The sequence below is a fragment of the Cherax quadricarinatus genome, chromosome 85 (assembly GCF_038502225.1).
Source record: "Cherax quadricarinatus isolate ZL_2023a chromosome 85, ASM3850222v1, whole genome shotgun sequence".
In the NCBI taxonomy this organism is placed as follows: Eukaryota; Metazoa; Arthropoda; class Malacostraca; order Decapoda; family Parastacidae; genus Cherax; species Cherax quadricarinatus.
This window is the reverse complement of record NC_091376.1, coordinates 12,695,865-12,723,311: the sequence shown is the minus strand read 5'-3', so window position 1 is coordinate 12,723,311 and position 27,447 is coordinate 12,695,865. Positions and strand designations below refer to the sequence as shown.

General features: G+C 38.4%; 2 protein-coding genes and 1 long non-coding RNA gene across 7 annotated transcripts in view; all 3 read right to left on the bottom strand.

Annotated features, from left to right (window-relative positions):
* The window catches only part of LOC128703189 (carbonyl reductase [NADPH] 3), a 31,172-nt gene extending 22,783 nt beyond the window's left edge, over positions 1-8,389 (bottom strand). For 3 of the 5 annotated variants that reach the window (XM_070103411.1, XM_070103409.1, XM_070103412.1), the window contains exon 1: positions 2,271-2,311. The gene's annotated coding sequence lies outside the window, so the exon portion shown is untranslated. Of the gene's footprint in view, positions 1-2,081; positions 2,222-2,270; positions 2,312-8,266 lie in introns of those variants that run through there. The other 2 variants (XM_053797770.2, XM_070103410.1) reach the window with 2 other exon arrangements.
* A 3,293-nt stretch (positions 8,390-11,682) lies between these two features.
* On the bottom strand, positions 11,683-24,831 carry LOC128703287 (uncharacterized). Its single transcript, XM_070103413.1, has 3 exons — positions 24,610-24,831; positions 16,237-16,362; positions 11,683-14,618 (listed from the first exon to the last, which is right to left on the bottom strand). The coding sequence occupies exons 1-3, from the start codon at positions 24,777-24,779 to the stop codon at positions 14,435-14,437; spliced, it is 480 nt and encodes a 159-aa protein (XP_069959514.1). The 5' UTR covers positions 24,780-24,831; the 3' UTR covers positions 11,683-14,434.
* Positions 11,683-27,447, bottom strand: part of LOC138855222 (uncharacterized) — a 202,825-nt gene continuing 187,060 nt past the window's right edge. Inside the window, exon 2 of the long non-coding RNA XR_011394420.1 lies at positions 11,683-14,291. This is a non-coding gene — a long non-coding RNA (uncharacterized lncRNA). The remainder of the gene's footprint in view (positions 14,292-27,447) is intronic.

Here is a 27,447-nt window from a genome sequence, read left to right as displayed (position 1 = left end):
GATAATATACCTGGAGTTTACCTGGAGAGAGTTCCGGGGGTCAACGCCCCCGCAGCCCGGTCTGTGACCAGGCCGCCTGGTGGATCAGAGCCTGATCAACCAGGCTATTGCTGCTGGCTGCACGCAAACCAACGTACGAGCCACAGCCCGGCTGATCAGGAACTGACTTTAGGTGCTTGTCCAGTGCCAGCTTGAAGACTGCCAGGGGTCTGTTGGTAATCCCCCTTATGTGTGCTGGGAGGCAGTTGAACAGTCTCGGGCCCCTGACACTTATTGTATGGTCTCTTAACGTGCTAGTGACACCCCTGCTTTTCATTGGGGGGATGGTGCATCGTCTGCCAAGTCTTTTGCTTTCATAGTGAGTGATTTTCGTGTGCAAGTTCGGTACTAGTCCCTCTAGGATTTTCCAGGTGTATATAATCATGTATCTCTCCCTCCTGCGTTCCAGGGAATACAGGTTTAGGAACCTCAAGCGCTCCCAGTAATTGAGGTGTTTTATCTCTGTTATGCGCGCCGTGAAAGTTCTCTGTACATTTTCTAGGTCGGCAATTTCACCTGCCTTGAAAGGTGCTGTTAGTGTGCAGCAATATTCCAGCCTAGATAGAACAAGTGACCAGAAGAGTGTCATCATGGGCTTGGCCTCCCTAGTTTTGAAGGTTCTCATTATCCATCCTGTCATTTTTCTAGCAGATGCGATTGATACAATGTTATGGTCCTTGAAGGTGAGATCTTCCGACATGATCACTCCCAGGTCTTTGACGTTGGTGTTTCGCTCTATTTTGTGGCCAGAATTTGTTTTGTACTCTGATGAAGATTTAATTTCCTCATGTTTACCATATCTGAGTAATTGAAATTTCTCATCGTTGAACTTCATATTGTTATAAAACATTAATAAAATATAGTTCAAGGACACCAATGGAAAATAAATTCCACTATATTGGGTTATCTAATATAACTTCTACATAATATACTATATATGTGCCTTTAAAGCCATTAAAAATATTAAACATTTGTAACATGGTAAAAAAATTAATGGGCCACATAATAAGTGTTGTCTTCCAAGACTGTTATCTTTGTTATATTACATACATAATATACCATATATGTGTGTATATGTATTATACTACATAATATATGTGTATATAATATATATGAAGCCTTAAAGCCGAGATAGTATTAATACCTGGTATATTCTCTTAAATACTGTCATCTGTTATATAACACACATAATATAATATTCTTTCAACGTACCAGCCGTATCCCACCGAGGCAGGGTGGCCCAAAAGAAAAAACTTAAGTTTCTCCTTTTAAATTTAGTAATATATACAGGAGAAGGGGTTACTAGCCCCTTGCTCCCGGCATTTTAGTCACCTCTTACAACACTCATGGCTTAAGGAGGAAGAATTCTGTTCCACAAGAATTAGAAAGAAAATAGAAGAAAACCCAGAGGGGTGTGTATATATATGCTTGTACATATATGTGTAGTGTGTATATTTTATTTATATATATATATATATATATATATATATATATATATATATATATATATATATATATATATATATATATATATATATATATATATATGTGTGTGTGTGTGTGTGTGTGTGTGTGTCCTTAAAACATTTGTACAAAAAAATAAATGTAAAAAAAATTGTGGGGTCGTGAAAAATTTGATTATGATTATTATTATTATTATTATTATTATTATTATAATCAAGGGGGAAGCGCTAAACCCGGAGGATTATACAGCGTCTGGGGGGATATATTATTATTATTATTATAATCAAGGGGGAAGCGCTAAACCCGGAGGATTATACAGCGCCTGGGGGGGGATGTGGAAGGCATTCAGGCTTAATTCAGGGAACTGGAGCACAGATCCAATTCCATAAATCAAGAGCCCCTCACCAACATCAAGGAACCTTCCTTGAGGGGTGGGGGGATATAATATTAACACCTGGTATAGTGTCTTCCCAACACTGTCACCTGTGTTATATTACACACCGGTTATTACAATCATATATACGAAATATACACCGTGATACAGTTTTATTTTAATAAAAAATATGGGAAATATTCACCAAAACAGGAGCAGGACCCTTCACGGGAGGTGCCTCCACGCTGGTGAAGAGCTCTTGATTCAAGGAACTGGAGCTACCTACCCTTGGATCAAACCTCCCATTCTTCCAGGGCGGCGTATGACCCCCCCTACGGGTCTAGCGTTCCCCTATGAGGGTAATAAACCCAGAGAACACAAGCAACACACCCACCTGCCTCGCCTCCTGGCTGACAACTGACTCATTATGACTCGCATTTTCTCTTACCAAATTTTTTTTTTTATGCAGTACACGGATTAACATTCATCAGGAGCGCTAAACCCGTAGACGTAATTTATTATCATAATAAAGCGCTGAACCCACAAGGGTCACAGGAATAAGTTTATTTAGGCACAGGTATAATTAATAATAATAATAATAATAATAATAATAATAATCTTCATTTCTACCAGTACATGATACAACTTATACAGACCATAGCTCACATCAGTGACATACTGTATAAAAATATAGAAAGTTTTTGGTTACCTGGAGTTTACCTGGAGAGAGTTTCGGGGGTCAACGCCCCCGCGGCCCGGTCTGTGACCAGGCCTCCTGGTGGATCAGCGCCTGATCATTTCAGATAAATTAGGTAAATTGTCCCCCAGGATGCGACCCACACCAGTCAACTAACACCCAGGTACCTACTTACTGCTAGGTGAATATGGACAGCAGGTGTCTTAAGGAAACATGACTAACATTTCACCCGTGCCGGGGATTGAATCTCAGACACTCACTGTGTGAGGCGAGTGCACTGTCAACCAAGCCAGTCTTGATGATGATAATATGATGATAATATTAATATTTGTCAAGGTTGGGAACCAAAGCAATCATAGTACTAGGGGGAGAGAGCACAACTTTGTAGTAGCCACAGTCAGTGGCCAGGCTTCAAACACCTTTTATTTTTTTTTTTTTATTATTATCATACTGGCCGATTCCCACCAAGGCAGGGTGGCCCGAAAAAGAAAAACTTTCACCATCATTCACTCCATCACTGTCTTGCCAGAAGGGTGCTTTACACTACAGTTTTTAAACTGCAACATTAACACCCCTCCTTCAGAGTGCAGGCACTGTACTTCCCATCTCCAGGACTCAAGTCCGGCCTGCCGGTTTCCCTGAATCCCTTCATAAATGTTACTTTGCTCACACTCCAACAGCACGTCAAGTATTAAAAACCATTTGTCTCCATTCACTCCTATCAAACACACTCACGCATGCCTGCTGGAAGTCCAAGCCCCTCGCACACAAAACCTCCTTTACCCCCTCCCTCCAACCCTTCCTAGGCCGACCCCTACCCCGCCTTCCTTCCACTACAGACTGATACACTCTTGAAGTCATTCTGTTTCGCTCCATTCTCTCTACATGTCCGAACCACCTCAACAACCCATCCTCAGCCCTCTGGACAACAGTTTTGGTAATCCCGCACCTCCTCCTAACTTCCAAACTACAAATTCTCTGCATTATATTCACACCACACATTGCCCTCAGACATGACATCTCCACTGCCTCCAGCCTTCTCCTCGCTGCAACATTCATCACCCACGCTTCACACCCATATAAGAGCGTTGGTAAAACAATACTCTCATACATTCCCCTCTTTGCCTCCAAGGACAAAGTTCTTTGTCTCCACAGACTCCTAAGTGCACCACTCACTCTTTTTCCCTCATCAATTCTATGATTCACCTCATCTTTCATAGACCCATCCGCTGACACATCCACTCCCAAATATCTGAATACGTTCACCTCCTCCATACTCTCTCCCTCCAATCTGATATTCAATCTTTCATCACCTAATCTTTTTGTTATCCTCATAACCTTACTCTTTCCTGTATTCACCTTTAATTTTCTTCTTTTGCACACCCTACCAAATTCATCCACCAATCTCTGCAACTTCTCTTCAGAATCTCCCAAGAGCACAGTGTCATCAGCAAAGAGCAGCTGTGACAACTCCCACTTTGTGTGTGATTCTTTATCTTTTAACTCCACGCCTCTTGCCAAGACCCTCGCATTTACTTCTCTTACAACCCCATCTATAAATATATTAAACAACCACGGTGACATCACACATCCCTGTCTAAGGCCTACTTTTACTGGGAAAAAATTTCCCTCTTTCCTACATACTCTAACTTGAGCCTCACTATCCTCGTAAAAACTCTTCACTGCTTTCAGTAACCTACCTCCTACACCATACACTTGCAACATCTGCCACATTGCCCCCCTATCCACCCTGTCATACGCCTTTTCCAAATCCATAAATGCCACAAAGACCTCTTTAGCCTTATCTAAATACTGTTCACTTATATGTTTCACTGTAAACACCTGGTCCACACACCCCCTACCTTTCCTAAAGCCTCCTTGTACAGCAATAAAGGAATGGAACAGACTGCCTGCACATGTCAAAGCCAGTCATAACATGAACCAGTTCAAGAAGACTGCCAAAAAGTGTCTGATGAATGTAGCTACAGACAGGGAGGGGAATGATTTTCTATTTTTTAGCTAACATACGTGTAAATTTTACCTTATTCCTAGTAATAACTCTCGTATTGTAGATAGTCTTAATGACCCTCGTGTAGTAGATAGTCTTTTTAGTATGATAATAAGATGTTATCTTCATTGTAGAATAATAAGAAAATATTATAACCTTTATATTATAATAATAAGGTAAAAGGACCCCAATGGAAATAAGTCACTCTGTCTGACTTTTTTGGGTTATCCTAGGTTCTCTACACATATGCTGCTATGTATGATAATTCTATGTAACTGTATCTGTGTATACCTGAATAAACTTACTTACTTACTAATATAATAATCACAATAATAATTATTATAATAAATAACCTGTTAATTAAACAAAACCACATGACGGTGGAGAGGATTGGAATTGTCCTCTCCTTCCTTGGATCAAACCTCGTTACCTCCCTTTCCCTACTTTTTGTACAAATATTATAATAATAATAATATTATTATTATTATTTCAGCATGATGCAGTGTTTGTGCAAAAGTGAAGAGTGCTGTATGACCCTAGAAGGTTTAGCGCTTCTTTTTTATTATAATAATGTGCTAAGGTGAATATTTGTGTGTACATGCAGAAAGCACTTAATATGCAGAGTATTTCTGGCAAACTTAAGCCTAACTTAAGGGCCCCAATGGAAATTTTCAAATAAGTCATTTTTACTTTTTTTTTTTTTTTTGTTATTCTATGTAAAACAGGAGCTGTCTGACTTTTTTTGGGGTTATCCAACGTTCTCTATACATATGCTACTATGTATGATTATTTATGTAACTGTATTTATGTATACCTGAATAAACTTAGCCAGTAGAAGTTTCCACATTCACCATGCCTCTGTTGTAGATAGATAATTCTGTTGTGCAGGAGATATATATATATCTCTCAGTTAAGATACTCATCCACTCAAGGGAGGTTCCTTGATGCTGGTGAGGGGCTCTTGATCTAGGGAATTGAATCTGTGCTCCAGTTCCCTGAATTGAGCCTGAAAACCTTCCATCCCCCCTCCCATAGGTGCTGTATAATCCCAACGGGTTTAGCTCTCCCCCATGACTATAATAATAAAAAAGATACTCATGTATTGCAGATGTTTGTTCTAGGTAGATAACACCTGTTGTTCAGGAGATACATCTCTCAATACAGATTCTCTTGTGTTGCACATGTCTTAGTCATCAACTTGTTGATACTATTAAAGTTAAATTTCCTATCTTTTTAATATATAAATCAAAGTTGCAATTCAGGGGTTGCAGTTTGTTTGGCTGCAGTTATGAGAATACATCATCTTGCATATATTACCCTTATTATGCAAAACATTTTGAACATTTAGTCAACTGCTGCATCTCTCCACATCTACAGCTCTATTGCTAAATCTGTGGCCTACCTTATGGACCTGACCTGCTTCCACTAGTGGGCCCCACCCACATATGATCATGCCTTTGATTACTGCATTGAACATCTTCCAGTGGCTCTAGCATAAACATCTTCATCTTCAGATTTTTGTATTAGGTTTATAATAATTTGCTTTGCAGACAAAACATATTTTAGTATAGATACCCAGGAATTGCATATGACATCAATTAAGATATCAATACAACTTACATTAGTTTTTTAGCACAACGGCTGTCTCCCACCAAGGTAGGGAGACTGAAAGAAGAAAACATATTTACAGTCATTCATTTAGTTGCTACACGGTGCTACATGAGGCCTGGTCACAGACCGGGCCGCGGGGGCGTTGACCCCCGGAACTCTCTCCAGGTAAACATGGTTTTGATAAGTCTAGTAGAGACTTTGTACACTATGGAATTAGTTAATAAAGATTACAGTATTACAATGTAACAATTTAAAACAATTTACAAAGTAATACATCACATTGTAAATTGTTTTAAATTGCTACATTGTAATACTGTAATCTTTATTAACTAATTCAATAGTGTAAAGTCTCTACTAGACTTATCAAAACCATGTAGCATCACCTGATATAATATTAAATTCTCCTGTACTCACTCTAACTCATCTAATGACCATATGAACTATGTATTATTGCCTTACTATTCTTAAGTTAATCTTTAAGTTTGACCGAAATGCTCAGCATACAGAGGGGCTTTTGGCATGTACACCCAACTATTATATTCCTCTGTACAACCATGTAATTTGTCAAAATAAAAAATCTAAATCTAAATCTATTATCCTCTGACTGCAATATCCCTGCCCCTTCTTCAAAGTGCAGGCACTGTACTTCCCATCTCCAGGACTTTAAATCTGTCTAATTTATTATCCATGGAGGCAAAGAAGGGAATGTACGAAAGTATAGTGGTACCACCACTCTTATATGGGTGTGAAGCTTGGGTTGCAAATGCTGCAGTGAGGAAGTGGCTGGAGGCAGTGGAGATGTCCTGTCTTAGGGCAATGTGTGGTGTAAATATTATGCAGAAAATTCGGAGTGTGGAAATTAGGAGGTGTGGAGTACTAAAAGTATTAACCAGAGGGCTGAAGAGGGGTTGTTGAGGTGGTTTGGTCATTTAGAGTTAAATCATTCATGTTAAGTGCTAAACCCTGGGTAATTCAGCGCAAGAAGTGGCGGAGGCTTGATCCTCCATCTGCTGAGAGCCAGACAGATGTGTTTTCTATTTGTACTCACCTAGATGTCATTTAGAGAATGGATCAAAGTAGAATGACTTGGAGAGCGTATAAATCTGTAGGGAAAGGAAGGCGGGGTAGGGGTCGTCCTCGAAAAGGTTGGAGGGAGGGGGTTAAAGGAAGTTTTGTGGGCGAGGGGCATGGACTTCCAGCAAGCCTGCATGAGCATGTTAGAGAGGAGCGAATAGAGACGAATGGCTTTTGGGACTTGACCAGCTTTTGGTGTGTGAGCAGGGTAATATTTAGTGAAGGGATTCAGGGAAACTGGTTATTTTTATATAGCCAGACTTGAGTCCTGGAAATGGGAAGTACAATGCCTGCACTTTAAAGGAGGGGTTTGTGATATTGGCAGTTTGGAGGGATATGTTGTGTATCTTTATATGTATATGCTTCTAAACTGTTGTATTCTGAGCACCTCTGCAAAAACAGTGATTATGTATGAGTGAGGTGAAAGTGTTGAATTGATGATGTAAGTATTTTCTTTTTTTTGGATTTTCTTTCTTTTTGGGTCACACTGCCTCGGTAGGAGATGGCTAAATTGTTGAAAAAAAAAATGTAAGGGATGAGTTACTTTGAAAAAAAATAGTTGGTTATCTTACTATATTCCAAATTAAACTTAATCCAACAAGAAGAAAGTAGAAATCCTGTAAAATCAAAGCAACAATGGGATTAAATTCAAATCTGGATCAGTAAATGATGGCTTGCAATCCATAGAAATTTATAATTATCACATCTGAAATGAAAGAACGTTCTCCTTAGGAACCTCTACAGTAAACAGAATATTTTTGTGCTATGAGTTTAAATGTTCTTTTAACATAGTATATGATCTTCACACTTAAATACACCAGCAAATAGTAACATCAACACATTGTCTTTATTTTATGAAACACATTAAGGCAGGTCGTTTCATGGAAACAGAGAATTCACAAAGGTAGGTTCAAGTAGGTTTTACCAGTTTGATCATAAAGTTTATCACTGAACCTATGAATAGTCACGAATAGATAATTCAAACAATTAACATAGTTACCTTTCATTAAGTCCCTCTGCCATATTATACTAGTACTTAGTCATATCTAATACACTGTCATGTATAGTTTCCAGGGTATAAATTCAGAAAAATTCATACATGTATATATATACTATTAATATTTTATACACTGTATATAAACGCACTAAATTATTTATATTGTCAGCAGATGGTTAACTCACAAGCATGCAACAATAGGCACTTGAGATATCTCACCAGATAAGTTTGATTATGATTGATTATTGAGAACCGAACATTGATAATCAATGATGTGAAAGTATTCCATGCATTGAAAGTACATGTATATTATTATTATTATATTCAATTTAAATATTAAACCTGAGAGGGTCATACAGATCTGCAGGGAAGGATGTGCAAAAGCAATAATAATAATAATAATAATAATAATAATAATAACAGTAATAATAATAACAATAATAATACGTTGGATAACAGGTACGTCTTGCTACTTCTACTTAGGTCACATTACACATGCATATACAGGTATATGTATACTACTAACCTATCTATTTTCTTAATAGTCATTGTTCTTATTTTTATTTCCTTTCATCTCCATGGGGAAGTGGAAAAGAATCTTTCCTCCGTAAGCCTTGCATGTTGTATGAAGCAGCTAAATTGCTGGGAGTAAGGGGCTAGTAATCCTTTCTCCTGGATAAAAAGAAGAAAAACTTTATAGATTTCTTCTTTTTTTGGTCACCTGCCTCAGTGGGAGATGGCTGGTACGTTGAAAAGAAAATAATCTTTATTTCTACAAGTACAGTGCATGATACAACTGATACAGACCATAGCTGACATCATTGGCATACCATACAGAAAGCCCCTGGTCATGCAAAGCATTTTGGGCAACTTAGTTAATCTTGTTCCCCAGAATGCAACCCACAACAGTCAACTAACACCCAAGTACCTACTTACTGCTAGGTAAATAGGGATAGCAGGTGTAAGGAAACATACTTAAATTTTCACCTGTGTCAAGGGTTGATCCTGGACCCTTAGTGTGTGAGCTGAGGACACTGCCAAGCAACCCATGATAGGTAGGGGGTCCATTAGGAGCAGGGGTGTGTGAGGGAAGGTGTTTGTGGAAGTAGGGATGAGGTGCAAGAGTAAAATTTAAATCAATGTTGGTGCAACAGGTTAGTTTCTGTTGAAAATTCAGAGAAGTGCATATACATTAATTAAATAATGGTTATTTTAAATTATTATTAGTCATAGGGGAGAGCACTAAACCAACAGGGCTTGTACAACACCAGAGAAATGGGAGGCAATCAGATATGATCCAAGAAATAGGAGGCCAGTTCGAATTATTTGTATTTTAAATTATATTTATCATACAAAAACTTATAGCATTTTACACATGCACATAACAGAGGCAGATAACATGTATACCTATTAGTATGTATATATTACTTTGCAAAGTGGAAGTGCTTTGAGTTCTATTGTGCATCCAGTGCTCATCCTATGGGCAATATTATTATATTCAGAGATCATACTTCATTATTACATTTATGGGGAAGCACTAAACCTGTAGGGCCATACAACAACTGGGCAAATGGGAGGCAATCAGATTCCATCCAAGGATAGAGGGCAGGTCAAATTCCCTGAATTAAGAACCCCTCACTTGGTTTTCACCAAAATTTTATATAACTTGTTGTAGTACTGTCTTGAGAGGTATGTATTGTAGGTCTATGTATTATTAATATTACAATTAAAACGTAAGTGCTAAACCCACAAAAGTCATACAGTGTAGGTTTATGTAACCTTACTTAAAATTAAGAAAACAGTGTCCATAATTTTATAGGAAGCATTAAAAAATTGCTGCTGGACTCCTTAGAAAATAAAATTAACATAGTGCAATAAGGATAGGTATGTGCTAGGGGGTCTGCCCAGATGAGGCATGCCTGAGCCCATGTGCCTTAAAAAAATGACATTAAAAACCACAGTCCTCTCACCCAGTGGCAGACCTACATTTCTGGAGTCCTGAAACTTGAACTGTTATGAGGGCCCCTTCACAATGCCTTCTCATACTGAAGACCCAAAATTTTTAAGTAATTTGGACTGAAGTCCCTTCTGGGGCCCCTCTGGGATTAGGGCCCCTGAAGCTTCATTAGTTTCATAGGAGATCTGCCCCTGGTCTCACCACAGAAAGAAGTTTGCCTTCAAGAAAGAGCGATGACAAGGTGTCAACCTCCCAGCTTCTTGGATCACAATGTATGGTAAATACATGAGGGATCAGCTTAATCAGCCTCCATTATTAATTATGGTAGGGTTACTGACAAAATGTTAGGTAAATGGACATAGATGTAACTAATGTGACATTTCATTGTGGCAACATTTCACTCTCCAGGAGCTTTGTCAGCCATGACAGCTTGACAAAGTTCCTGTTGAGTGAAATGTTGCCACAGGACTTGAGTCCTGGAGATGGGAAGTACAGTGCCTGCACTCTGAAGGAGGGGTGTTAATGTTGCAGTTTAAAAACTGTAGTGTAAAGCACCCTTCTGGCAAGACAGTGATGGAGTGAATGATGGTGAAAGTTTTTCTTTTTCGGGCCACCCTGCCCTGGTGGGAATCGGCCAGTGTGATAATAATAAAATAATTAGTTACATCTATGTCCATTTACCTAACAGTCTCCATTATCATGTCTCTACTAGTACATAGGAAATGTCATAAGAAGATTATTCAAGGTATCAGAAAAAGACTTTAAGATTCATGTTAGCTATTCACCAAGGGCATATTGATTTATGTCAAGAAACTACAAAAGAAACAGTTGCCCAAGAACAAAACTATAAAAAATGAAATTCTCAGAACTGAACAGGACTACATTTAGAACTGATACAGTTATAAAAGCGTATAGGTGGATTATTATTATTATTATAATCAAAAAGAAGCGCTAAGCCACAAGGACTATACAGGCGTATAGGTGGAGCCAGGAAATTTAATTGGCTTGTTAACAAGGACACCTATTCATTTGCTGGTCTCAGGCAATGGTGCTTAATTTAACTGACTGAGCAATGCATAGCATAAGAGCATGGGTACAAAAAGTTAATAGGTTCATGTAAGGGGCTAGTAACCCCTTCTCTTGTATAAATTACTAAATTTAAAAAGAAAAATGTTATTTTTCTTATTGGGTTGCCCTGCATGGGTGGGAGATGGCCAGTGCATTAAAAAAAAAGGTTAATATAAAAATATCCATTCCTCAATTTTAAAATGATATGTAGATGTGTTGATATTATTATTATTATTATTATTATAATAAAAAAGAAGTGCTAATATTATTATTATTATAACCAAGTAGTAAACCCACAAGGGTCATACAGTGCTAGATGTGTTGATAAATACTGTGTATAGGTTAAACACATTTCAATCTTATTCTCCTTCTGTAGTTCATGAAAAAGCATAAAATATTTAAGTAAAGCTTTATTTTATACAGCTACAAGACAGTTTTTATGGTGTACAACTTTTATTAAAACTTCCAAAATATATGAATACTGTTAGTGAAGATCAATATATATGCTAACTCCAATTATCAAACATTTATAAATTGTTCTTAATAACAATTGGAGAAAATGCCCAAGATAATTCAGAGGTACAGTACTGCCATTATAAAAAAAATTACAGCTAATTTCAAAAGATTTTACTTCATCAGTTATTTATATATCATCTATATTAAATAAAATTTTTTTACACCAATGGTTTTCTGTAACAAATGAGATTCACTAGTTATATATTTAGGATAGAGCATTACTTAATAAAATACTTAAAAAATTCAGCAACCATTCTCTTAGAAAATCATTCAGCCTTAAATAGATCCCATTTATAAGTATTTGGTGACAAATATTGCTTCACTTGTAAGAAAATATAGCTAAATAAATAATTTTTTTTTTTTTACAATACCTGTCTCCCAGCAAAACAGACTGACCCAAAAATGGAAACAAGTTCAGCATCATTCACTCAGTCACTGTCTTGTCAGAAGCATACTGATATCAACAGCTCGGATAACCCTTTGAATTGCAACATCTCCACCCTTCCTTCAGTGTGTAGGCACTGTATTTCCCACCTCCACAACACAAGTCCAGCTAACCACTTTCCTTGAATCTCTTCATAAATGTTACCTTGCTCACACTCCAACAGCACATCAAATCACAGAATCCATGCACTCCTTTCTAACATGCCTGTTAATGTCCAAGAGCCTAGCACTCAAAACTTTCCTTACTACTTCCCTCCATTCCTACCTGGGATGAACCCTTCTTCTCTCTGCCCTCCACCCCAGATTTATGTACCCTCCTAGTCATCCAATTCTGTTCTACTCTTTCTCTATGTCCAAACCATCTCAACAACCCCTCCTCTCTTTTGAATAATACTTTTTAGTAACCCCAAAACACTACACTAAGATGTGAATTCTCTGCATAATATTCACACCACACATTGCTCTCAAACATATCTCCACTGTCTCCAACCTTCTCCTTGCTGCAATGTTCAAAAACCAACACTTGTTACATGGTTCTCACCCATATAATAAGTATTGGTGGAATTGTACTGATACCACTTTGCTCTTAAGACATTCCTTTGTTTGCCTCTGTGGATAAAGTTCTTTCTCATACACGTTATCAGAGCAATTTTTTTTTAAATACAATCATGCTGAAATATGATCCATCAATACTGTAGTAAATAAACATGGATGATCATTCAAAACAATCACTAATCAAAATTTCATGGAAATTGGCATAGTAGATTAATGTTGCTTGTATTAATAAGCAAATTATTATTAATATAGTTGAATAAACAAATAGTCTTAGTTATATTTAAAAGATCATATAAATAAATCCTCTGGGCTTCCTGCCTCATGATTAATTTTTTTAAAATATAGTAATTTATAAAATGATCAGTGTTTATATGGGTTATATTTAAACACTGGAATAAGAGAGAATTTTTCAACCACAAATAGTACACATACTGTCAAATTTTATGAAAAGCATTTAAGACTATTTAACACCAATATTCTTTGTTATAGTATACAGTGAATAGTTAAAAACTGCCAATATACAGCAGCAGTGAAGCCATCTTCTATACAGAATAATAATGGCTCTATATTTACATGCATGTGATGATAAAGGTTATAATTAACTCCTGTTTTCCTCATATCTAATAAAAGTGATGAGGTTATAGTTTCATTATATTAAAATCTAAAAGTCTATTAACTTTTATTAGTACAGTACTATTTGTGCATGCTTTGCTAACCTGCCAGCACACATACGATGCTCCGACCAGCAACAAAAGGAACATGGGTAGAACAAAGTCATAAATCTGTCCCAGTAATAAACCAATTGTAAAAATTTCTGACAATTTTCTTGTACAGTACTCTTAAATTATCTTTTCACCTTGAGTTGTGACTATCAGTACAATAAATCCATTGATAAGAATGATGCAAATAATACTCTCTTATCCTTAGCTGTAGTGTATATCTCAAATTATAGCAGCAACATCTAATATAATCAGCAATATCTAAGTTACAGAGGGCACCATTAATGGAAAATAACTTGAGCACTCAACTAATAATATATTTCATATTTCCTATAAATGCTTTACTAAAAATGCATACCAAAATAGTAACACTGAACACTTTTAATGTAACAAAATATTTTGATGAAAACTAATTGTGCTATTCTTTGTTATATGCTGTAGATGATTATAAATATTCTCTTCACATAACATTAACACTGATGATGAAAATTCTGAAGAGATTTAGCAATTCACTGTCACATGAATTATTACGAGAGATCAAATAAAAAATTTCGGAAGCCAAAAATTATATCCATAAGAATATTACACCCTCACACAGGTCTGTGATCACACTAGTTTATATGAAAATCCCATTCAGACATTTATATACAACAACAATAAACACTGTGCTTGGAATTTACCTAAAGTAACATTCTTGCAATATTGTAATCATTTCACCTGTTTTAATGAGCAATAAAGAGTATGTATATAAATATATATATATATACACCTATATACAGTATATGTATTTTTAAACTTCAAAATTTTTGGTACTAAAGCTCTTGTATTCACAGTAATTAATGCTATAAAATTCTTCCTTTGTTGGAAGCACTACTGAAGGAGCATTGTGAAATCAAATTTTGGTAACATTATCTAGGCTTTGACAGTTCTGACATGAGCATCTAGGTAAGCTACATAATTCTTGCCAATATACAGAGCTCCAACTGCCCCAGCAGCACCCATCATCGTGCGCACGACTGTATTCTCTGGTGCTACAGTGCGACCCAATGCCCATAGCAGCATTGATCCAAGATTAAACATCACTGTCCCAAAAGTGCTGTAAAATAAATAAATGCATTAATCATATCTTATTATTATGTATTCACACTCACACTGGTTTAGTGATTTTTAAATATATGGCAATGATTTGGTGGAGTGTTCAGGCATATGAGGAAAGAAAGTTTATCTATAGAGGAAAGAGGGAAAATGCATTGTGGTACAAACCTTTTAATATGGGTGTGAGAAGGTAGCCGGAGGTTGTGGAAATGTCATATTTGAGAACAATGTGTGGTACAAATATTATGCAGAGAATTATTGTGTAGAAATGAGAAGATGGTGTAGGGTTGCAAACAGAATAATTTAAAGGGGAGAGGAATTTTGAGATGGTTTGAGCATTTAGAAAGGATGGAGAAATATAGGATGTTCAAAAGGTGTGTAAATAGGGGGAGAAGAAAAATTCACCCCCAAAAAAGTAGAGATTTGAATATCCATCAGGTGTGTGTGTGTGAACATTTAACATCAGAGTGGAGACAAGTGCTTTTAGGATTTGATGTGTTGTTGGAGTACGAGCAAAGTAACATTTAATAAGGGATTCAGGAAAATCTATTACCTAGACTTAGTACTGGAGGTGGGAAGCACAGTGCTTGCACTCTGAAGGAAAGATGGGGATGTTGCAGTTCAGAGGGTAATTTGAATTATGTCTGCACACTTCTGGCAAGACAGCTGCTGAATAAATGGTGGTGGATGTTTTCTTTTTTTGGCTACCTTACCTTGTTGAGAGATAGCCAGTGTAACAAGAAAAAATATATTCACAAGAAAGTACCCTTCATGATATATATGGGTCATGGAATGCCAACTTGTAATGGAAGTTGGGGTAATCAACTTGGACTGGAGGAAGAAGAGGGTAGCTTTAAATTTTTTAATCAAGAGTTTCTCACCAGCCCAAGACACCCTCATTAAAGGAACTTCTTAGCATAGATATGGGTGAGTACAAATAGGAAGCATATCTGTCTTGGTCTCAGCAGACAGAATATCAAGCCTCCACCAAGTCTTGTGCTGAATGACCCACATGGGTTTAGTGCTTAATATTAAAAATAAAAAGAGGAACTTCTTGCTACAAATGGACATATATATAGCATGCCGCTTTTCTACTACACATACAGTAACAAACCTCAGCTCAACACATCTCCACCTCTGACCTTAGCAAAAGTTTCAGTCTCTCAATAAAATGTTTGATTTTAAGGCAAGACCAACATTATGTAGTATACAGATTTTACCATTCTTAACCCTATATTTTTTTACTTTGACACTGGGAACATATACAATAGGCATTTACAGCAACTATGAAAATCATATAATCTGAACAGCACCAAATTCTCCTTCAGAGTGCAGTAAGAAGAGCCATGGCCAAGCAAATAAGTAACCTTTCCAGTTTCAACAATAAGAAAAAGAAAATTACATCCCTAATTACAAATTTGATTTATTCATAAACTGCAGAATATTCTAATGCCAATGAGGGTTTCTCTAAATAACATGTATGGTAAATAGTAGATTAACTACACAGAGCATTGGTTACTAGTCATTATTATTACAGTACCATGCAAAGAAATATAAAAAGAAAACAATAACTGAGAAAATACACCATGCTCGTTTTTTTGAGATATAAATTCACTTACCAGTAAATAAATTTTTCCTTGGGAGTAGCTTGTGCTAAATGACGACTGGAATACAAGTAGAGCCCTGTCCCAGAAATGGTATTCACCAAGCAGGCATTGGTCAATGATATATACTGAGGAATTACCCTGAAAAAACAATAATCATATAAATATATATATACATATATTATTATTATTATCACACTGGCCGATTCCCACCATGGCAGGGTGGCCCGAAAAAGAAAAACTTTCACCATCATTCACTCCATCACTGTCTTGCCAGAAGGGTGCTTTACACTACAGTTTTTAAACTGCAACATTAACACCCCTCCTTCAGAGTGCAGGCACTGTACTTCCCATCTCCAGGACTCAAGTCCGGCCTGCCGGTTTCCCTGAATCCCTTCATAAATGTTACTTTGCTCACACTCCAACAGCACGTCAAGTATTAAAAACCACTTGTCTCCATTCACTCCTATCAAACACCCTCACGCATGCCTGCTGGAAGTCCAAGCCCCTCGAACACAAAACCTCCTTTACCCCCTCCCTCCAACCTTTCCTAGGCTGACCCCTACCCCGCCTTCCTTCCACTACAGACTGATACACTCTTGAAGTCATTCTGTTTCGCTCCATTCTCTCTACATGTCCGAACCACCTCAACAACCCTTCCTCAGCCCTGTGGACAACAGTTTTGGTAATCCCGCACCTCCTCCTAACTTCCAAACTACGAATTCTCTGCATTATATTCACACCACACATTGCCCTCAGACATGACATCTCCACTGCCTCCAGCCTTCTCCTCGCTGCAACATTCATCACCCATGCTTCACACCCATATAAGAGCATTGGTAAAACTATACTCTCATACATTCCCCTCTTTGCCTCCAAGGACAAAGTTCTTTGTCTCCACAGACTCCTAAGTGCACCACTCACTCTTTTTCCCTCATCAATTCTATGATTCACCTCATCTTTCATAGACCCATCTGCTGACACGTCAGCAGACGTGTGTGTATTATATATATATATATATATATATATATATATATATACAGTGGACCCCCGCATAACGATGGCATCACATAGCGATTATTTCGCATACTGCTTACTTTAATCGCAAAATTTTTGCCGCGCATACCGATTAAAAACCCGCTCACCGATTTTCGTCCGAGACGCGTCCAATGTGCGCCCTCACCCAGCCTCACATGTGCCGCCCGTGCCATTGTTTACCAGGCAGCCTCCGCGCTAACATCCAAGCATACACTCGGAATATTTCGTATTATTACAGTGTTTTCGGTGGTGTTTCTGGAAAATAAGTGACCATGGGCCCCAAGAAAGCTTCTAGTGCCAACCGTACACCAATAAGGGTAAGGATACCCATTGAAATGAAGAAAGAGATCATTGATAAGTATGAAAGTGGAGTGCGTATTGCCGACCTAGTCAAGTTGTACAAGAAACCCCAATCAACCATCGCTACTATTGTGGGCACCAAAAAGACAATCAAGGAAGCTGTTGTTGCCAAAGGTTTAACTGTGTTTTCGAAACAAAGATCGCAAGTGATGGAAGATGTTGAGAGACTCTTATTGGTGTGGATAAATGAAAAACAGCTAGCAGGAGATAGCGTCTCTCAAGCGATCATATGTGAAAAGGCTAGGAAGTTGCATGAGGATTTAATTAAAAAAATGCCTGCAACTAGTGATGATGTGAGTGAATTTAAGGCCAGCAAAGGTTGGTTTGAGAGATTTAAGAAGCGTAGTGGCATCCATAGTGTGATAAGGCATGGTGAGGCTGCCAGTTCGGACCACAAAGCAGCTGAAAAATATGTGCAGGAATTCAAGGAGTATATAGAAACTGAAGGACTGAAACCTGAACAAGTGTTTAATTGTGATGAAACAGGCCTGTTCTGGAAGAAAATGCCAAGCAGGACCTACATTACTCAGGAGGAAAAGGCACTCCCAGGACATAAGCCTATGAAAGACAGGCTTACTCTTCTCATGTGTGCCAATGCTACTGGTGATTGCAAAGTGAAGCCTTTACTAGTGTATCACTCTGAAACTCCCAGAGCGTTCAGGCAAAAGAATGTCCTCAAGGATAATTTGTGTGTGCTGTGGAGGGCAAACAGTAAGGCATGGGTCACTAGGGAATTTTTCTATAACTGGTTACACCATGCATTTGCCCCCAATGTGAAAGATTACCTAACTGAAAAGAAATTAGAACTTAAGTGCCTCCTGGTGTTAGACAATGCCCCTGGTCATCCTACAGACGTGGCAGAGCGACTTTATGGGGACATGAGCTTCATTAAGGTGAAGTTTTTGCCTCCTAATACCACTCCTCTCCTGCAGCCCATGGACCAGCAGGTTATTTCCAACTTCAAGAAACTGTACACAAAAGCTCTGTTTGAAAGGTGCTTTGTAATGACCTCAGAAACTCAACTGACTCTAAGAGAGTTTTGGAGAGATCACTTTAATATCCTCAATTGTGTAAACCTTATAGGTAAGGCTTGGGAGGAAGTGACTAAGAGGACCTTGAACTCTGCTTGGAAGAAACTGTGGCCAGAATGTGTAGACAAAAGGGATTTTGAAGGGTTTGAGGCTAACCCTGAGAATCCTGTGCCAGTTGAGGAATCCATTGTGGCATTGGGAAAGTCCTTGGGGTTGGAGGTTAGTGGGGAGGATGTGGAAGAGTTGGTGGAGGAGGACAATGAAGAACTAACCACTGATGAGCTGATAGATCAACTTCAAGAGCAAGAGGCCAGACCTGGGGAAACTGGTTCAGAGGAGGGGAGAGAGAAATTGAAGAAGTTGCCTACTACAAAGATAAAGGAAATCTGTGCAAAGTGGCTTGAAGTGCAAACCTTCATGGATGAAAATCACCCTCACACAGCTATTGCAAGCCGTGTTGGCAACCTGTACACTGACAATGTTGTGAAACACTTTAGGGAAGTGATAAAGGAACGAGAGGTACAGGCCACTATGGACAGATATCTTGTGCGAAAGAAGTCCAGTGACTCTGAAGCTGGCCCTAGTGGCATTAAAAAAAGAAGGGAAGTAACCCCAGAAAAGGACTTACTACCTCAAGTCCTAATGGAAGGGGATTCCCCTTCTAAACAGTAAGAAGATAATGCTCTCCCCTCCTCCCATCCCATCAATCATCACCAGATCTTCAATAAAAGTAAGTGTCATGTAAGTGTGCATGCCTTTTTCAGTTTGTGTGTATTAAAATTAATATTTCACGTGGTAAAAAAAATTTTTTTTTCATACTTTTGGGTGTCTTGCACGGATTAATTTTATTTCCATTATTTCTTATGGGGAAAATTCATTCACATAACGATTATTTCGCATAACAATTACCCCTCTTGCACGGATTAAAATCGTTAACCGGGGGTCCACTGTATATATATATATATATATATATATATATATATATATATATATATATATATATATATATATATATATCTATATATATATATATATATATATATATATATATATTGCAGGTGCAATCACTAAAAAGGCTGTGATAATATGAAATGTTCCGATTGTATGCTTGGAAGCGACCGCGGTGGCTGGCTGGCTTGTAAACATTGGCCAGAAGTGGACGCGTCTCAGACGGAACGAATAGTGTTGGTCGAGTTTTTTAGCGCTAGTCGAGGCAAAATTTTTGCGTTAAAATGTATTGCTAGTCGGATTTATCGTAAATCGATGCCATCGTTGGTCGAGGGTCCACTGTGTATATATATGTATATGTATGTATGTATGTATGTATATATATATATATATATATATATATATATAAAATATATATATATAATATATATATGTATATATATATATATATATATATATCTTTCTTTCTTTCAACACACCGGCCGTATCCCACCGAGGCGGGGTGGCCCAAAAGGAAAAACGAAAGTTTCTCCTTTTACATTTAGTAATATATACAGGAGAAGAGGTTACTAGCCCCTTGCTCCCGGCATTTTAGTCGCCTCTTACAACACGCATGGCTTACGGAGGAAGAATTCTGTTCCACTTCCCCATGGAGATAAGAGGAAATAAACAAGAATAAGAACTAGAAAGAAAATAGAAGAAAACCCAGAGGGGTGTGTATATATGTGCTTGTACATGTATGTGTAGTGGGACCTAAGTGTAAGTAGAAGTAGCAAGACGTACCTGAAAACTTGCATGTTCATGAGACAGAAAAAAGGACACCAGCAATCCTACCATCATGTAAAACAATTACAGGCTTTCGTTTTACACTCACTTGGCAGGACGGTAGTACCTCCCTGGGCGGTTGCTGTCTACCAACCTACTACCTAGGATATATATATATATATATATATATATATGCAATAAGATCACAGTAAGCAGTTGATTTCAGAATATGCAAAACAACCACTCTGAAAGAATAGAGAAATTGGAATTTCTCTATTCTTTCAGAGTGGTTATTTTGCATATATATATATATATATATCTATATATACAGTGGACCCCCGCATAGCGAACGCCTTGCATAGCGAACATTCCGCATAGCGAACGCTTTGATCGCTAAAATTTTGCCCCGCATAGTAGACAAAAACCCGCTCAGCGAACTTCGTCCGAGACGCGTCCAATGTGCGGCCTCAGCCAGCCTCACATGTGCCGCCTGTCCCATTGTTTACCAGCTAGCCTCCGCGGTAACATTCAAGCATACACTCGGAATATTTCGTATTATTACAGTGTTTTCGGTTCTGTTTGTTGAAAATAAGTGACCATGGGCCCCAAGAAAGCTTCTAGTGCCAACCCTGTGGTAAAAAGGGTGAGAATTAGTATGGAAATTAAGAAAGATTTTGAAGGGTTTGGGGCTAACCCTGAGAAGCCTATGCCAGTTGTGGAATCCATTGTGCCTACTTCAAAAATTAAGGAAATGTGTGCACAGTGGGTTGAACTGCAAACCTTTATGGATGAAAATCACCCTGACACAGCTGTTGCAAGGCGTGCTGGTGACTATTTCAATGACAATGTTATGGCCCATTTTAGACAAATCGTAAAGGAACGGGAGGTACAGAGCTCTATGGACAGAAAGAAGTCCAGTGACTCTGAAGCTGGTCCTAGTGGCATTAAAAGAAGAAGGGAAGTAACCCCGGAAAAGGACTTGCCTCCTCAAGTGTTAATGGAAGGGGATTCCCCTTCTAAACACTAACACTCTCTCTCCCCTCCTCCCATCCCATCAATCATCACCAGATCTTCAATAAAAGTGTCATGTAATTGTGCATGCCTTTTTCAGTTTGTGTGTACTAAAATTAACATTTTTTTGTGGTAAAAAAATTTTTTTTTCATACTTTTGGGTGTCTTGCACGGATTAATTTTATTTCCATTATTTCTTATGGGGAAAATTAATTCGCATAGCGAACATTTCGCATAACGACCAGCCCTCTTGCACGGATTAAGTTCGCTATGCGGGGGTCCACTGTATATATATCTATATATATATATATATATATATACATATACATACATGTATATATCTACATATATATATATATATAGATAGATATATATATATATATATATATAGATATATAGAGATATATATATATATATATATATATATATATATATATATATATATATATATATATATATATATATATATATATATATACAGTGGACCCCCGCATAACGATTACCTCCGAATGTGACCAATTATGTAAGTGTATTTATGTAAGTGCGTTTGTATGTGTATGTTTGGGGGTCTGAAATGGACTAATCTACTTCACAATATTTCTTATGGGAACAAATTCGGTCAGTACTGGCACCTGAACATACTTCTGGAGTGAAAAAATATCGTTAACCGGGGGTCCACTGTATATATATATACATACATACATACACACACATTTATAGGGGTGGAAATATATTGCAGTTTTTGAACTGTAGTGTAGGCATGTCTCTGGCAAGACAGTGATTTAGTGAATGATAATAAAAGTGTTTCTTCTTTTTCAGGTTGCCCTGCCTCGGTGGGAAACAGCTGACATGTTAATAAAAAAAATAACAAAACTATATTTCTACTGGAAAACAAACACTTTATTTCCTATAGAGTATACAACTGACACAAGATTCTTTGACATGTATAAGCTACTTCATAGACAGTCCTTTGTTTTGCAAAGCATTTCAGGCAGCCTTACAATTAACTTATAATTAATGGACAGTTGTAACATAAGATTTGTTTGGATGTTTAACCTGGGAGAGGGTTAGCCACCCAGGAAAACCCAAGAAAGCCAGTGTATAATCAAGGATTGTCCGTCTTACTTCCAATGGGGTCCTTCAATCTTGTCCAAGGATGCGACCCACACCAGTTGACTAACATTGCTAGGTGAACAGGGACAGCAGGTGTAAGAAAATGTGCCCAACATTTCCACTCGTGCCAGGGCTTGAGCCACAGACACTCAATAATGAGGTGAGAGCATAGCCAACTGAGCCTATTAGAATGCTATGGTTTTCACGAAACTGTAACAATACACTGTAACAATTTGGTTGCCAATTCATTAAATTTTAAGACCTTAAGTAACAATCTGGTATGACATTTGCCTTGGTGAATGCTGAGGTAGAATATATTTTTGGTTAATACATATTGCACATTGAAATTTGATTGGCACAATAGGATAACTATGGATACTTTAAGTTTTAACAGAATTTATCTTAGCAAGATGACTATAACCCAGAAAATGCTCTCCTCCTGAATCATTGCATAATACTGTCCAAAGGTTGCAGATCATAGCATATTACTACTGTGTATTTGAATTACTGATCCAGGAGTGAAACAAGCAGATAAAGGTATGATACACAAGCCACAGAAATTTAATAATAATCATCATCATCATCATTATTTCTACAATTATTTGATACAACTTACACAGACAGTAGGTGATATCAATGACATACTACATAGAAAGCCCCTGGTTATGCAGAGGATTTTGAGCAATTGGGTTAATTTTGTCTCCAGCATGCACCAACACCAGTCAGCCAACACCCAGGTACCTACTTACTACTAGGTAAACAGGGACAGCAGGTGTAAGGAAACATGCCCCAATGTTTCCACCTGTACTGGAGATAGAATTACGAACTTCAATGTGCAAGCTGAGTGCGCTACAAACCGAAGCATGGCTCGTATTATCCTTACAGTCAAAACTAAGAACAAAACCCACAAGGGTCATACAGCAGCACAGCTTGTAGATTACCAGCAGTACAACATGAAAGTAAACCCACTGACACTGAGTACATTATTAAACCCCCATGTATTTTCCTATAATACTGTACTGTACTACTGTAGCATATTGTGTCAATATAAGATAAGGTACACTTATGACCTGTTTTCAAATTCCACTTGTTAGCGCACTCAGCAAACACACTAAGGTTCGTGGTTCGATCCCCAGCACAGGTGGAAACATTAGTATGTGTTTCCTTAAGACACCTGGGTGCTAGTCGACTGGTGTGAGTTGCATCCCAGGGACAAAATTGACATAATTTGCCCAAAAATGCTCTGCATAAACAGGGCTTTCTATATAGTATGTCACTGACATCAGCTATGGTCTGTATAAGATGTATGATGTACCTGTAGAAATAAAGATTACTATAATTTTTTTCTTTTACCCAAGTGAGAAAGGGGTGACTTATACATACAGTAGTGTATTTAAATCAGAAGGGAGCACTAAACCTGTAGGTATCATATAGCACCTGGGAAACAAGAGGGACTCTGGTTGACTCTATGGAAGGGGGGAAAGAAAATTTAGTTTATCATATCAAGAGCCCTTCACTGACATGATAGCACTTTCCATGAGGTGCCATGAGGGGTTCATGAGATGCCATAAGGGGCCTATGAGGTAGCATGAGGGGTTCATGAGATGCCACAAGGGGCCTATGAGGTAGCATGAGGGGTTCATGAGATGCCACAAGGGGCCTATGAGGTAGCATGAGGGGTTCATGAGATGCCATAAGAGGTCCATGAGGTGCCATGAAGGGTTCATGAGATGCCATGAGGGAATCTATGAGATGTAATAATATTAGAAAAATACTTCAAAGTTCTAATTCAGTAATGCCTTTGACTACTGCCATCTGCCATAGACGACCATATACAGTGCTCCATGAACTACTATTATGTACTGATCTCACATTACTAAATGCTTGCATATTATCATTTATAATAAATGAATATATGGATATTATTAGTTCTCACAGTAAAGTGCTAAAATCGTGGGGCCAGCACTTGGGGAAATGAGAAGACATTTCTCACATTATCAACCCTCATAATCTAGTAACCATTTAAAAAACAACCAAATCTGATCCAAGGAAGCAGAGGGCAACTCCAATCCCTGGGATCAAGAGCCTCCCCTGACGAGTATCAAGGTCACACTAAACTTACAGGAACTTAAAGTTCTCAAACAACTCCGGGTTGAACATCTGAACACTGAGCACACCATAGGAGAGAGAACCCTTGATGGGAGCATAATAATACAAGAGGTTGTCCCTAGTGATGGGTCTCATGCCAGAGCTGGTCAGGACCATATTAACTTTATCCACCAGAGTCGCCATACTTGATGCTGCTGTCCACCTGTTAAGGGCCACCACTCTCTGAGCTGTTACATATGTTAAGGGCTACCGCCCTTGAGCTGTTATATGTTAAGGGCTACTACCCCTGAGCTGTTGCATATGTTAAGTAAGTTTATTCAGGTATACACAAATACAGTTACATAGAATTATCATACATAGCAGCATATGTGTAGAGAACCTGGGATAACCCAAAAAAGTCAGACAGAGTGACTTATTTCCATTGGGGTCCTTTTACCTTATTATTATAATATAAAGGTTATAATATTTTCTTATTGTTCTACAATGAAGATAACATCTTATTATCATACTAAAAAGACTATCTACTACACGAGGGTCATTAAGACTATCTACAATACGAGGGTCATTACTAGGAATAAGGTAAAATTTACACGTATGTTAGCTAAAAAAAATAGAAAATCATTCCCCTCCCTTTCTGTAAGGGCTACCACCATCTGAGCTGTTATATGTTAAGGGCTACAACCCATGAGCTGTTGCATATGTTAAGGGCTACCACCATCTGAGCTGTTATATGTTAAGGGCTACTACCCCTGAGCTGTTGCATATGTTAAGGGCTACAACTCCTGAGCTGTTGCATATGTTAAGGGCTACCACCTCTGAGCTGTTATATGTTAAGGGCTACCACCTCTGAGCTGTTATATGTTAAGGGCTACTACTCCTGAGCTGTTATATATGTTAAGGGCCACCACTTTCTATGCTGTTATATACATTACCTGAAGTATACCTGGAGAGGGTTCTGGGGGTCAATGCCCCTGCAGCCCAGTGTGTGACCAGGCCTCATGATGGATCAGTGCCTGATCAACCAGGCTGTTACTGTTAGCTGCATGCATCCCAATGTACAAACCACAGCCTGGGTGACACCATTTGGGGGTTGATACCATAGAGCATCTAAAGAAGGTAACACTAATGACCAAAACCATGCTGCAGCAACATAAGAGAAAAATTCTTCGTTGCTATATAGCCTATTATAGAATTACAGAGTACAAATTTGCTTATACAGAGAAAATCATTGATTTTTATGTGATAGATGATTTTGCAGGATTGAAGGCAAGGAAATGAAATATCAGATTCAATGAGATGTTACCTGTACTCAACGTTAAATCGGAACTATTGTTTTTCTTTATTTTTCAAGTTTTTTTTTTTTCATTGTTGAAGATGAATAAATGTAGGATCTGTTGCCTATACTCAAAGTGGTATTTAAGTTTATATTTCCTCAATATTACTACGATTATTTATTTTATCATTAATAAAGTTTGATTTATGGCCTTTAAACGTTCTCATTGCTAAATATTAGTCATTGGTCATGCAGCAGTGATGTAACTGGTCATGCAGCAGTGATGTAACTGGTCATGCAGCAGTGATGTAACTGGTCATGCAGCAGTGATGTAACTGGTCATGCAGCAGTGATGTAACTGGTCATGCAGCAGTGATGTAACTGGTCATGCAGCAGTGATGTAACTGGTCATGCAGCAGTGATGTAACTGGTCATGCAGCAGTGATGTAACTGGTCATGCAGCAGTGATGTAACTGGTCATGCAGCAGTGATGTAACTGGTCATGCAGCAGTGATGTAACTGGTCATGCAGCAGTGATGTAACTGGTCATGCAGCAGTGATGTAACTGGTCATGCAGCAGTGATGTAACTGGTCATGCAGCAGTGATGTAACTGGTCATGCAGCAGTGATGTAACTGGTCATGCAGCAGTGATGTTACTGGTCATGCAGCAGTGATGTAACTGGTCAGGTAGCAGTTATGTTACTGGTCATGCAGCAGTGATGTAACTGGTCATGCAGCAGTGATGTAACTGGTCATGCAGCAGTGATGTTACTGGTCATGCAGCAGTGATGTAACTGGTCATGCAGCAGTGATGTAACTGGTCATGCAGCAGTGATGTAACTGGTCAGGTAGCAGTTATGTTACTGGTCATGCAGCAGTGATGTAACTGGTCATGCAACAGTGATGTTACTGGTCATGCAGCAGTGATGTAACTGGTCATGCAGCAGTGATGTTACTGGTCATGCAGCAGTGATGTAACTGGTCGTGCAGCAGCGATGTAACTGGTCATGCAGCAGTGATGTAACTGGTCATGCAGCAGTGATGTAACTGGTCGTGCAGCAGTGATGTAACTGGTCATGCAGCAGTGATGTAACTGATCATGCAGCAGTGATGTAACTGGTCGTGCAGCAGTGATGTAACTGGTCATGCAGCAGTGATGTAACTGGTCGTGCAGCAGTGATGTAACTGGTCGTGCAGCAGCGATGTAACTGGTCATGCAGCAGTGATGTAACTGGTCATGCAGCAGTGATGTAACTGGTCATGCAGCAGTGATGTAACTGGTCATGCAGCAGTGATGTAACTGGTCGTGCAGCAGCGATGTAACTGGTCATGCAGCAGTGATGTAACTGGTCATGCAGCAGTGATGTAACTGGTCATGCAGCAGTGATGTAACTGGTCGTGCAGCAGTGATGTAACTGGTCATGCAGCAGTGATGTAACTGGTCATGCAGCAGTGATGTAACTGGTCATGCAGCAGTGATGTAACTGGTCATGCAGCAGTGATGTAACTGGTCAGGTAGCAGTGATGTAACTGGTCAGGTAGCAGTTATGTAACTGGTCGTGCAGCAGTGATGTAAC

Bases quoted from the DNA above. Each gene is read 5' to 3' on its own strand.
- LOC128703287 (XM_070103413.1), bottom strand. From the start codon at position 24,779: ATGGCGACTCTGGTGGATAAAGTTAATATGGTCCTGACCAGCTCTGGC. The intron at 16,363-24,609 runs GTAAGTTTAGTG...TTGTTTTTTCAG, and splicing joins TTTGAGAACTTTAAGTTCCT to GGTAATTCCTCAGTATATAT. The intron at 14,619-16,236 runs GTAAGTGAATTT...TTTATTTTACAG, and splicing joins AAGGAAAAATTTATTTACTG to CACTTTTGGGACAGTGATGT.